At 35.0% G+C, this 14,471-nt stretch overlaps 1 protein-coding gene across 1 annotated transcript in view; it reads right to left on the bottom strand.

Moving 5' to 3' along the window:
• The window catches only part of NCAPG2 (non-SMC condensin II complex subunit G2), a 46,545-nt gene that overhangs the window by 20,644 nt on the left and 11,430 nt on the right, over window positions 1-14,471 (bottom strand). Inside the window, exons 8-15 of the mRNA XM_065666789.1 lie at window positions 13,660-13,729; window positions 12,908-12,994; window positions 11,215-11,310; window positions 6,826-6,951; window positions 5,756-5,935; window positions 4,539-4,691; window positions 1,812-2,034; window positions 431-555 (exon numbers count right to left, since the gene is read on the bottom strand). Coding sequence (XP_065522861.1) covers window positions 431-555; window positions 1,812-2,034; window positions 4,539-4,691; window positions 5,756-5,935; window positions 6,826-6,951; window positions 11,215-11,310; window positions 12,908-12,994; window positions 13,660-13,729 — 1,060 coding nt within the window. The remainder of the gene's footprint in view (window positions 1-430; window positions 556-1,811; window positions 2,035-4,538; window positions 4,692-5,755; window positions 5,936-6,825; window positions 6,952-11,214; window positions 11,311-12,907; window positions 12,995-13,659; window positions 13,730-14,471) is intronic.

Below are 14,471 nucleotides of genomic sequence, written 5' to 3'. Positions count from 1 at the left end.
AAATATAAATTTAGGTTAAAATAAGGTTTCAACAATCAGTGAAAATCTTTCTATTGATTTCCCAAAGGCATTGTGTTTGTTGTCGAACATGAACTTTTCACTCTTATTCTCTGTATATAATTTGAGTTATTTTATGACACTACATTTTTAATAATTTAACTACAAAACCAATTTATAACTAGTAGTGGAATTAGGGAAATATTAATTTAAAATATGCTTCATATTCCCTCTATGTTATTCTAGCTACTTCACCAAATTTCTTCTATTGCAGGGCATGAAAACACCATAACAACAGTTCTCCCCTTCTAAATTCCACATAGGTCCAAGTGCTTCTCTTTAGATTTCTGTCATATCATTAACTGCTAATATCTCCAATTTAGCACCACAGTAAAAAAGTTACCAGAACTTATCATAAAGTAGACTTTCTTACACTTGTATTCTCCTTTTCACTTTCATCTTCACCACCATCATCATCATCACTACCATGAAGATTCTCTTTCACTGCTTTCTGGATGCAGGCATTCAAGCAGCGCCGAATAGTAAGCATCAATTTAGCTAATTTGAATATAATAAGAAAATTAGACATTTACCATTTGTTAAGAATGTTGCTAGTAAATGCCTCTAAGTGTAATGCTTCAAAGCCAGTAGGGAAAAGCCAACAACAGAACCAGAAATAACTATGAAAATAAGAAAAAAAATATTCCAAGTAAAAGGAAGTGGAAAAACTATGAAAATTTTCTAAATCTCCTAATCTGAAGAAAAGGCAAAGTTGTCATCAGGGTCTATAATTTTATTGTTAAAAAGGTCTGCTAAACAACAACAACAACAACAAAAAAAAAAAACCAACAACAAACCAACAACAACAAACAACCACCACTTTATCAAATCAGGATCAGAGGAAGCTCCCACAACTCCTATATTCATCTGGCACAGATATTAATTTAATGACCTATGTTCAATCATGCATCCTCTCCAATGTCAATTCCAATTCATTATAAAAGATGAAGTAGCCTAATCATTGCACTCCCTAATGAGGAGCTCATCTCTAGATGCCAGTGAAAGGGTTATGTCTGGTGAAAGTATGACTAGCTGAAGTACACTAGCACATGTTATTTCAGAACAACTTTACCAAGGTAGTCAGAAAAGGTGCAACAGCCTGGCCATTTCACCTAAGTTACTTTGTTTTTATAGTATTAGAACTCCTCCAAAACAGAATTTTTCCAGTATCACTTGGTTCAATAGCACTTTTATAAAAAGTAACTATACTAAGTGCAGTATATACCCTTTTCATTGAAAGTTTCTCAAGCTTTTAAGAGGAAAGAAGGCTTTTAAATTAATTCTCTCTGAGCAATCTGAAAATACTCCTGATCCACAGATCCCAGATAACCAGATTATCAGACAAATATTTTTCACCTTCTATAGAATCTTCCACGTAAAGATCTCAGATCACTTGAGGTACCAAGGTATTTTACTTAATTCTGCATGATAAATAAATATCGGCTCAGTTTTAAGGTACATGTAAGAAGAAAGGGGAAAAGACAGACCTGATAATGCCACCTAGACAGTATAACGCAGCACCTAAGAACAGAAACTAAAAGCCCTGGACTGTTCATTGTTGAAGAAGCTTATGACCGGTGTCACCAGGGTTCATTGCTGGTGTCAAGAATTTCAAAACCTACAAACTAATATTATACTAAAACCAAAAGATCTAGCAACATACCACTGTTAAGATAAAAAAATTAAAAAGCAATTACATGGTGTGATATTAGTATTCCCAAAGACTAATAAGGTTTTCAGGTTTTGTACTTTACCTATATTGGTAGGGGCAGTATATTCATAAGCATATTGATAGAACTTTCTAGCTGCTGCTGAATTCATCTGGATAAGAGTAACACAGCGCTCACACCACACATTCTCAGGTTGGTTGACGGGAAAGAAAGAGTTGAATAAGAGATTTGCTATGCGTCGTGACACGGGCCGTGAATCGACTTCAAGACGAGTCAGAAGATGCTCCATAGGACAGATTTTCCAGAACTTTTTAAAACAAAAAAGATATTAAAAGAATTAAAATAAAAAACAATCACCTTTATTAAGTGTTGTCCATATCAGAAGTCTCAACAAATAAAAACAACATTTATCAGAAAGCATGGGCATTTTTAATTTTTACCAATATCTCAGCATTTACTTGAGGTGACATATTTCCATAACAATGCTACATTCCTGCTCTGACACACCTCTAAATTTGCTATTATTTCAGATAGAATGGTAAAATTCTGTTTCAAACAATTCCACCTCAATATACTTGCAATGCTAATGCAATTCCAAAGGTATAGGCAAGAAATATTTACTCTATAAGGTTATCACTACAAAACATAATTATTTGTCATTATGTGCTATTTTTCATATCATCAATGGACAACGTAGGACCAAATTACTGTAAGTATGGTGTGCACCCTAAAAACTGTAGAGAACAAAACCCTTTCCAAATCCATCCCAGACCAGAGGTGCATCCCATTAGCAGAGCACTAGCTTATTTGTGACATAGCAATTGAAGGCCAGAACCATAACCAGCTCTCTAAGTAAAGGTTCAGCTGCACACTGTTTATCTCAGGAGATTTGCAACATTACTAGGATCCTGCTGGCAACTTTTTGTGCTGACAATCTGAATGACAGTACCTTGTACTTGCAGTGTTTGTCTCTTTTTCACATTTTCTGTTGACATGCCTAAGCAATGCATTAAGGTATGTTTTATGGAAGTGCCAAACTTGCTGTTACATTATTGTAATCCTTATCCTGAACCTGTGTGCAAGAAACCAAAAGCTCTAAATTCTGAAATCACCTCCCACTTATCTTGTCTTCTGAGGCATTTGGGGGAATTTGGAAGGTACTGAGATGGTTTAATCTCAGTATATGTCTTTGAAGTCCTGTCATCAAAGCTGGAATGTATATGTTTGACAAGTAGTTAATTCTCTTGAAAAGGATAGATGCGTTTCTTGAGCACTGAAGCCTTAGAAATTCGACAAACCAAGTATTTAATTCCTTCCTGATCAACAGAGACCTCTGAATTCATATATAGCATACATGTCTAGCATAAGGTAAGCATGTCCTAATAATTAAGCTCAGCAAAGACAAAACCAGGCTAAAATAAAATATAAAATTGACATTAGCAAACCATTAACAGCAGAGAGTAGAGAAAGAGCTCAAAGATGCTATAATGCCTAAGGCTGAACAGTCTCATCCTAAATAAGAGTCCACAGCAGAACACAAAGTTAGATCAATCACTACAAAAAAATATCAAAATCTCAAAGGCCACGCCCACACAAAGCAAATAGAAGTGATAAAAAATAAGAAAATAAAACTAAAAAGGAAATCTGGTAAAGGCATTAAGCATTTAAAAGGTAACAGAGGCCTGACTTGAGCTAGCCAGCTGGAAGGGAGGATGGCTGTACCTACCATGCCTTGGCATGGCCACGAGAGGGCAGGGAAGGCAGAAACATGCTGGGAAAAAAATGCCTGCACTGCTGAATAAAAGTCTCAGGGAATAAGCCTAGGCTTTGTGTCCCAGACCACTTACTGCTTAAGCATTAGTGTTTTTGAGTTGGAGATTAGCCCCGCTTCACCAATCCTAGGCAGTCAGGAGGACAGCATGCACAGAGGACACCAGGGAACACACTCTACAGTGTGCAAACCCAGCCAGCCAGTGCTAGCTGGTGTCAAGGCCAGTGAATGATTATCATCTATGCTTTATCCATTTTAGACAAAGCTAATGTATCTACATCTTACAGGGGAGAGAAAGCCTGAGGTTAGAGCTGATAGCAGAGAAAGCCTAAAGTTGTTTGGAGTTAAGAACAGAAAATTTGCCGGGTCAGAGCCATGTCTCTTAAAAAAAAGAGACAGATCAGGGTATACATCTACAGCACCGGCAATTTGAGTCCCTGTGATACCAGCAGCCCCAGGCAGAGGGGCCACTGGACCTATTAATCATTCCAAACTAGTCAAAAATGGGGGGGGGGGGGGGGGGGGGGGAAGGAAAAAGAGAAGAGTGCGTTTTGCTCAACTAAAAGGTAAACTTCCCAGCATGCCTATAAAATCCCCGCTGTAGTAATATGCAGACACAGTACTATCTCCTATGGTTTAACTTTTTCGTGAAGAACAACTATGGAGAGGCAAAAGCTCAGCAGCACTAGTCACAGTTTATTTATATTGAAAGATTTTTCACAGCCACCATGATTTCAGTAGAATTCAGAATGCCAGTGGAAAGAAGTACTTCTTTACTACTACCATCATTTGGATCAAAACCTTTAAAATGACAGAAGTGTCTAATGGCAACAGAATCCACAGGTCTTAGAAATAAACATGCTTAAATATATGAAGAATGTAAAACCTCAATTTAAGAGTATTACTACATTAAGCACGTATTCTTTTTTTCCTCTTGGGAGTACTGCAGAAATCTCAAAAGGTACTGTTGTAGGGTTTTTTTTACTAAATGTCTTGATTTTATCTCCTCCTTGCTACATATCAAGTGTCTCTTATCCTACCTTGGCAGCCTTGACAGTCTTAACTTTCAGCAGCATATCAACAAAAGCCACTCGCACTTTCTCTGAATTGTCATGAAGGCTGCGTCCGACTGTTGGCAGAAGCTGTTCCAGTAATGGATGACTTAGTTTGTTGTCCAAAATTACCGGCAGGCACTGCAAGGAAAAAAAAACCAAATAAAATTATGCCAAATCAATAAATAAATGAGTAGATATGAAAAAAAGATGGACCCATACAACAATTTTTAGTTACATGATACTTGTAAGGTTAAATTAAGTAGGGAGAGACACTGTGAATGTATATTTTTCTTGTAATATTCTTTAGTAAAAATTGATATGGTGATTTCACATTTCCAGTGAACTGTGCTTAGTGAACTCATTTCAGATGGAGCCGCTTTAGAGCTACAATGAGGCCACGGCCTTGCCTTCTACCTGAGGGCATGGTGTCAGATACTTTTTTTGGCAGCAATACCAACTCCTTGAACTCTGCCAATTTCTGAATAAAAGTATGTCTTTTTTTTGTAAAGTTCTTCTTAAATCAGCATCTTCTGCTTATCCCGTATAGACCCACACACAGCCGTAGTGGAGCAACTGATGATTAACATGAAAATAGCTCCAATTTAAGCCCGAATTGCCACATATGCAAAACCTTTAAGTGAAATAATGCTTAGGGAGTCTATTTTTCTGTCCAAGCTATTCTTTATTTACCAGATGACAGAAAGATCTAGATAAACTAATCCTAACATACTGCACAATGCACGGGAGGCAGCATTCACAAAGAAACAGTATGTAATTGTATTCATCCAAACCTCAGAAACACAAAGTTAGGGTACAATATCATAACATATTTGTGTATGTCTAAAGATGGGTTAAAACCAGTGACATAGAAACATCCTAGAACCTGCCTGCATACATTTTTCAAGTCCAAACATTTCTTATAGCTAAAATAACTAAAATATCTGGTCCAAACAATTTATCTAAGACTGGAAATGTAAACTGGTTGAGTCAAAGCCAAACAGTCACTAATTTAAAAGGACTTGTTCATTCCAAATGTGTGGCTTTCATAAAACATGTGCAAAACTTGCCTGTATTAGGAACTATGGCTAAGTAATTTTGCAGAGTAATTTCCTTTAATTAAAGTGGCCTATACTAGAAACATGTGCATCAAGTAAAATACAGAAGTGATAATTGTTATTTTAAATTTAGAAGAAAAGATTTACTTTAAAAACAGAGCATCGAACATCCGCAGATGTTGTATCACATGCCAGCTCTCCAATTAGTTTATTCAAGAGATCAGCAAGAATTGTTGGAGGAATCATCTCCCAGTATTTGGATGTTATCTGACTAACTCCGAGTATCCCTGTAGAGCGGACAACTGGATGAGGATCTTCTAAGAGACTCTAAAACAAAGAGAAGAATAATAATGTGAGAACAGTATTGTGAATCTACTGTTGTTTGACATTAACCTATCATAAACAAATAGCATTCCCTTACCTTTTCGTGATTATGCATATTCTTTCATACTATGAAAGAAATGTAATATTAATATTCCCTGAAGGCATTTGATTATGAAGCAAGCTAGGAAATTTAGATCAGAAGCAAAATTAAGACAAATATTGGCAATTCTTTTCTTTTATTGGACTTTTGAAATACCTTTTTTTTTTTAATAGCTCACATTTAGTCTTGCATCTGTGACCTAATTAAGAATATTTACACATATATGAGTTTACACTGGTTACTGTTCCTATGCAACAATATAAAAACCCTGTAAATTCCTTCAGTTATCTGATGTTTACCTTTCTAAAGGCCATACTCAGGATTGCCCGAACATTTTCTTAATGAAAATACTATGCCCACTCTCACCCACCTAGACTGATCTTTTAGGTTCTTATCTCCATTATACTTCATTTCAGAAGCATTCAGCAATACAGTAGTAAATTTCCATTGAATGTTTACATACTAATTGTAAAGCCCTCTTCTCCAATCTTAGGTTAATGATAAAGATCTATTACCTATGCATCTCATCTTTCAAAAGCATCTTTCATTCACAGATTAATAAATAACAATCTCAAATATTAGCTTTCCAGCATTGAAAATGGTGCATATTATCTGTTGTGAACATACTACAGAAATTTAAAATATTATTTTTGTACTTTCTGCATCATAGGCCTGTATTCCCCTATGCATACTACTCAGAAATTCCATAAATATTAATTGCATCAAAAGCTTATTTTTGAGTTAGCTTTGATGAAAGTTTCATTTTTAACATTTTAGTTCCATTAAAACTTACAAAAAGTTCTTCAAACTGTTTCTGAATTTCATTGTTCATCTCTTCAGTGTTAAAACTGGGATCATGAACAGGAAAAGCATCAACAAATAAAAATGCTGCATTTGATCGAACTTCCGAGTTTCTGGCCTGCATTTGATTTTACAATGAAGGAAAAAAATAATTTGTCAGTAAGCACAGACTGTTAATATCAAAAAGCATATCCTGTCAAATATTGTGCTCCAAACACTTTTAGCAAGTTAGTGGTTTTAATTAAATGTATGGAAGAGAGGAATTTTAAAATGTATGGAAGAACTTAAGAGTAACGTATGATTTACTTTTTTTTTTTACCTTACATTTTTGCCCATTCAGTAAAACATGAGTTATTCATACAGTCAGATTTCAAAGCATACCAATTTCAATGACCCTGAAGAGTCACACTCTGAGCCCTTCTCTCTCTGTAATGCTGAGTAAATTAAAAGCAGTTGGGATTTCTCTTGGTGAACTTAAAGCTCCTCTTCAGAATACAAGAATCTTGATTTCAAGCAGACTGAATTAATTAAAATGCTGCCTAGACAGAGGTGATGTAATTGAAAAGCTGAAGCCTATTTCTTCAAGAAAACACTAGTTAGAAACTAAGTACCAGCAAGCCTGGAGAGTAACTTATCCAACATAAACATATTCAGTTCTGCATCTATGCACATAAGTAATAGGACCATATTCTGAGTTCCAGGAAGCACATCAAAAAACTAAGACAAGCCTCATAACCCTCAGACATTTTACCATTTGTAATAGTTCTCAATGTGTTTTCACTGGTTATAGAGACCCAAATGTAAAGAAAAATTAAAAAAAGTGCATATTTAGACACTCAGTGAAAAATAATTGGCTTTGTGGGCTCTTAGAGGACAGAAGAGAGCAGGCAATGAAATGAAGAAAAGATGAATTTCAAGGCATCTCAGGGAGAAACCTGTAATCTAACCATCAGACTACACTGTATGTATCAAATACAGCAAGCAGTACAATGGTAAGAGCCTGTGCTGATGTCTCTTGACAGGAAGAGGGAAAGAAGAACTTTGGGTTCAAGTTAAAACAAGTGTGTGCATGTATATGAGACGACATATATACACAAACACTGTAATAAAACAAGAAAAGTGTGCTGTTAAAATTAAGCATAACAGAAGACAGTTCAGGGAACCTGCTGACTACTCTAATAATCCAATTTTCTTTTTCCCTTGTCTTAAGAGACATTCAGATCAAAGGCAGGGAAAAGAAAAACTAGGATAACCATATAAGATTTAGAACTAAATAAACTAATGGCAAATGAAAACCAAAAACCACAAAAGAAATGAGCAACAATTATTTCATTTACAATTGATTTTGCATTTTCCTTCTCGATTCATCCGCATATGATGGGTCACATCTCTGGGCAGGAAAAAAAAAAAAAGAATCCAGATTCTTTGAGCCAATAAAATCAGTAGCAATTCTAAATTTAATACTAAGAAGCCAAATAAAGCCCATATATATATTCTTTAGTTAGGGACTTGTGTTTTACCTATTTTCAATAATACAGTCTAAAAATGAAAAGATTAGAATTCTTAATTCAATTCTACAACGCTGTTGAAAATCCTTTAACTCTGAGCTTGTCTACATTGAAGAGATAATGCATAACAAGCTAATATGTGAATTCAGGGTGAAATAGTTCTTCTGCACTAATTTTTCATGTGAAAATTAATTCAAGTATGGTTTTGTGCAATAACCTAGACCTTGACTACGACAGCCATTCCAGAAAGTTAATTTTCGTAGACTTTTGAAGTGTATTACGCTGAATTCCATTAAGCTTTCTTTATTTCTGAACTGAGTATCCACAGTTTAAACTCCTGCCTTTAATTAATTGGAATTTATCCCAAATATATTTGCACATTCAAGCTCATAGTTAAGTAAATGTCTTCACAGAGATAGAATCCAGGACTTTAAATTCATATCCTATTTTATTCCACAATGACTTTTTCATGCAAGTGGAGCCTGCCGTTGTCTGAATGACTAATGTTTCTTTACCTTTACAGTTGTACTATTACAAGGAACTTTCAGAACCTTTTTAAACAACTTCTTCTTTTCATTCAGTTCATTTGCAGAGCTTTCTTTTAAGTTTCTCTGGTCTTAGTTTTTGAAATTCACTTTCAATTATTTAAAACATAGGTTTTTAACAGTAAAAGCTTAAAAGAAATGACCAAACAATCCACTTTAAAGGAACCACTTTCTTCAACATCCTGAATTCCCAGAGGAGTGGTTCTTGACTTTTTGAGCTTGATAAGAAATGGCTTAATCACTACTTATCTCACAATAAATATCCATATTTTTGTATTTATACAGCTTCTTATACTAATAACTAATCACTGCACAACTATCTCTGATGTGTTTTCATGAGACTTACTTTTCATAATAACGACATGAAAAAAGATTAAGAAGTTACATAACGGCTTATATTATAAAAACTTTAATGCCTTATAAAATGTGTAATGAAAGAAAGCCACAAAGGAAGCTTCTGTGATCTAAGTATTTGCAAAACAAGCAATTTAGGAAAAGACATTACAAATACGCACTCTCGGTTTAAAGATTTCAGAGATGAAATCAAGTAGTTTCAACACAAACACTTCTGGAATACTTTGTATTCTTACAACTGAAGGATTTTTCCTTTTTCAGGAAGGAGGAGGAAAGAAGTCCCTTTGTGAGCTGCCTTTCTGTTTTGTAACCTGTGTTCTAGAACAAGATTTGTTCTTCACTATATTAAATTAGGGATCTATACACTGGCCAAAATAGGAGCATCAAACTGGTTATCTAAAATTCAAGTGACATTTCAAACTTTGGAGCAGAATCCATAACAATAAGGACAATTATAAGCTTCCCTTCCTAGTTCTGTATCATAAACTGCTGTTTTTTCTGAGTCACAGCAGCAGTTATAAAATATATAAAATGCCTAATACTTCACCAGTACTGTACAAAAAAATTAACTATACAAAAGTCACACAGCAAGACAGTGGCCTATCCAAAAATAAATTGCTGAATTTTTATGTTCAGTCACACTTCTCTTTTCACCAATCACAAATACAGTAGTGAATAATTTTGAATTCAGAATCTTAACATGCATTGAATCATGACATGATTCATGTAATTGCTGCATTTGATTTTCACAATCCTCCATTTACCATTCTGAAATCTGTGTCCACAGCAGACTATTTTGCTGTATTAAAACAAATTTTCCATGATATGCCTGTTAATGTCTAATCTTAAAGTGCTTAACTACATCTTATAGAAGCTGTCAAGAAATATAAACAAAGAACAAAAACAAAGCTAAACCCAAATAACAACAACAAAAAGACAGGTAAAAAAGCAATGGGATCCAACCCTTAATGTAAGGCCAGACTAGATACTGATCTAGTGACGAGCTTTTGTCCACCTTCCCACTTCCACTGTAGGATTTTACTGAAACCAAACAGTTCTAAACTCCTTCCTGTAACTCATAAAATCCATTTCTAATGACTTTTGAAGTTGTTTTTAAATACTTTCAACTCCAAGAACTGTAAAATACTTCTCTTATGGTTAGGGAAGATGCTATAGGATCAATCGGTAAATAAAACTTCAGTAAGTTTTTGCCAGCAATTAATTTGGCTGTAACAAGTGGAATGTGTATGCTCATACTGAAGCAATTTCATAAACTCAGATGAAATACAGGGTGTTCATGAAGAAGGAAGCTTGGTTCATCTTAATCATACAGTGTAACTGAGTGGGTAAATGGTAGTAGGTACCCTTTTGTCTGTACAAGCAATCCAAAGGAAGATATACACACCTTAAAAGTACTAGAAGTCAGAAACTTCATTTTGAATGCTTAATTAAAAACACATCCATAGCATGAACACCTGCATATACAATTAAACTAGAATAAAAGGTTTTCTAAAATAATGTTCTAATAAATTAATTGAGCTGTATTTTAAGACAGGTGATTAATCATAATGTGAGACTAAATCATCCTCTGAACATTTCTGGCTTTGATCAATAAAGCACTAATCACTATGTAAAGGTGTTGGAAAACAGAATACAAGATTGCACAAAATTCATTGAGAAAATGAGAATACCAAACTCTGTGTTAGTCCCACTGTCTACTACAATCCTGTAAAGCACTGTGTACCTGTAAAGAAAACTGGATTAAAGTAGTAAATTACATTAACAAATTATTGTGCAAACTATGCCTCATTACAACTTGCAAAGATAATCTGCTACAGCTGAGATGCTATACACACTGATATTTCTTTTCCATAGCCATTTTAAGAGTAGTTATTAAAACCAGAACATTTGGAAGGCACACAAAATCTAGTAGATGGAGAAAAGATAGCCTTATTTTCTGAAAAGGATAATTACCTTCAGTGCTCTCCAAAGGATAGGTTGATACAATCTGTAGAGCATTTCTTCAGCTCCTTGACGAACTTTACTTTGTTTATGAAAATAACTCAGCACCTGAGAAAAAACAAACCAACCAATCCCCAAAAAAGGCCAATTTTAACAGTACTTTCTACATTCAAGAAGAGTGCAGTTGTCTCATGTCAGCCTTTATATAACACCAAACAGTTTTCCATACCATGGAAAATTATAAAACTAGACATATTAATTGACCCTATATTATAGTAAAAAGGCTCCAAAATCATAAAAAAAAATAGATCCAATAAATATCACGTTTTATAACTTTGTAGATTCAATAAATCTATAAAAAGATCTACAATCACAAATCCAATCATGGGTAGAGAGTCAGTTTCTCAGCAACCACTCATTTTCTGTTACAGTAAAAAAACTGGTTTTAAAGTAGCTGGCAGAAATACTTTGAAACCACATAGCTATCAAATAAAGATAACGAAGCTATTTCTCTGTTAAGAACAAAGGAATATTATTTGGTAGCTGTAGTTATCCAAGTACAAATCTGTAAACATAATACATGCCTTTCATCAATACATACAAAATGTAACAGCACACCTTGTGACTCAGAACTGGGTTAACTAAAGCTCCTTTAATTTTGAAATCTGAATTATGCAGACAATAAACAAACAAACAAATAAACAAAAATACAAAAAGAAGATGACCAGAGCAGAATATGAGAAAGGACATGATGTAACTTGATAGGAAGTAATTCCCCCACCCAAAACACTGGTCAGTTTGGAAAGAAGTTGACCTTCTAGTAGTCAATACTTCAAGTATTCACAGATACAGCTAGACAGGGAAGCCTGTGAATGACTTCTTTCCTTCTGATGGACTATGGAAAAGTCAATTTTCCATGTAAAGAAAAGCTCTGAGCACAGTCACCAAAACCTATTTCTGGCACTCTGAAAAATCCCCTTATATTTTTATTTTTGAGCACCAAAGACAAATCTGGTGCAAAATTATAAGCAGGCTCCTCCTAAAATTTGTTCTAATATTATTTCTCAGAAAATGTTATTTTTTAAGCAAGCCTCTGTGGTGGGCTGGCCCTAGTCACCACTTAAGCAACATACAGCCACACATGCAACTCCCTGCTCAGTGGGGTAGGGAGAGAATTGGAAGAGAAAAGCAAGAGAACTCATAGGTTGAGATAAGGACGGTTCAATAAGCGAAGGCAGAAGAACAATACCACCTCACCCCTGCCAAAAAGAAGTGATGACAATGCAATCAATCACTCACTACCTTTCACCAGTGTCCAGCCTGTCCCAAAACAATGGCTACCTCCACAAAATACACTTCCCCTTTCATTTTATTGCTGAGCACGATGTTATCTGGCATGTAATATCCCTTTGGTCAGTTTGGGTCAGCTGTCTGGGTCATCCCCAGCCTACTCTCTAAGGGAACAGTAGTGAAGAGAAAGCTTGACACCATGCAAGCACTGCTCAGCAACAGCTAAAACATTGGTGTTCTCAACACTGTTTTGGTCAACAAATGCAAACCACAGCACCATACAGCCTTTTAAGAAGGAAAGTAATTCCATTCCAGCCAGACCTAGTACAGTATGTTAGTATGAAAAGGAAATTTTTTTTAGTCACCGATGTGGTTCTCATGCTACTAGTTCATGTCATGCTTTACAGTAACTTACCTCTCTAACTTTAGAATGAACAGGAGAACTTTTGGGAAGATGAATTCCATGATGCATAAAATCCTGAATGCAGTTATGTTCAAGTATCTACAGTAAAAATACACACTCTACTGTTAACACAATAAAACAGTAAGTACTGTAGGCTGTGCAACAAGTTTTATTTTCCTCTAAAACAAACAACTGAAAACAGTCTTACAGTCTATAATGGATGTTATTCTTACTTGGCTCCTGATTGGCTCAAATATTTCCACATTATGGGCCTCTGTCTCCATAAACTGATTTTCAAAATTCCAGAATATACAATTAATCCAAGTCTCAGAACCAAGTCTAGTATTCAAAAGCACCTCTACATAATAAATAAGAATTATTTGGTATCTGAAATTTGGATGTAGCGTTGTTATGATGCTGTAACTGTGCTTTAGATCATCTCTATGGAAATCCACAAGAACCAGGTAAATATTTTAGCTATCAAATATATAGACTTGCACATACCGAATAAAAGCTTCAATGACTCAGATAACTAGCGTGTTAATGAAAAATACAGCACTGCACCAGCTACTAAGAAGAAGAAAAACAAATGTTACCGCTGAACCCAGGACAGTGCAACATGCTGTTATTCCCTGGCAATGCTGAAGGGGCCCTTTCCTTAGGGAAATAATTTCTTAAGGCCTCCTTAGGAACTGTTTTGAGGTTGAAAAGTCATGTATCTTCTCCACCTTGCTATCGAAATGAAATTTCAAGCCTCATATTACCTCTACAAATTCTCCTGACACCTTCTTCCAAGCCCTGAAGTAAACTTCTGAAATGTATTCCATCAAGAATCTGTATGAACATATGGGAAACACATTCAAGCAAGCATCCTAACCGTATCTATGTACAATTCATAACAGTAACAACATGAAGTTTTTGATAAGTACCAATATTATTCTTAATTCTGTGCATTATCATTATTTTTCACAAGATGAAATCACCATGAAAGTCTACACTGATTAATATGGACAAAGTTAACTGTTAAGTAATAAACCCGAGCCTTATTAAAAAAACAAACAAAATATCTCTTACGGCGGAAAAGTCAAAACATTAGCATAGATTTTACCATGTATCTCACAATTAATGCCTTCTTTATAAAAATGTACAAGCATGCATTACTCCAACTGAAAGCATAAAATCCCCTCCGATTTTAATATAAGGAATTTATTCGCAGTATTTCACTGAATAATTACAGTGAAAAAAACCCAAACCCTGCATGTTTTCATCCATCAGTCAAGTCCTCAGGCCGTGATTCTGCAAGGCACTTCTTACTAGAACGTCTCTATACAAAATCTTAACAAAATAGCTTGCTTACAGAAGGTGAAATGGACCTGCAATTCTCAAAGAAACACTGCAAATAATGCATCACAGTTTATATAAAGTCTTGCTTTAGCTAATGCTAAATAAGCATTTTACTACACCTGTAATTGTACACAGAGGCATGTGCAGAGCAGCTATTAAATGAAGTTGCTAAAACAATGCAGTAGTTATGCTCAGCAGATTTGAAGGTCTCTGGATTCTGATATATTTTATC

This window comes from Lathamus discolor, chromosome 2 (genome assembly GCF_037157495.1).
Source record: "Lathamus discolor isolate bLatDis1 chromosome 2, bLatDis1.hap1, whole genome shotgun sequence".
Lineage (NCBI taxonomy): Eukaryota > Metazoa > Chordata > Aves > Psittaciformes > Psittacidae > Lathamus > Lathamus discolor.
Note: the sequence above shows the minus strand (reverse complement) of the source record. Positions and strands in the feature narration are given on the sequence as shown.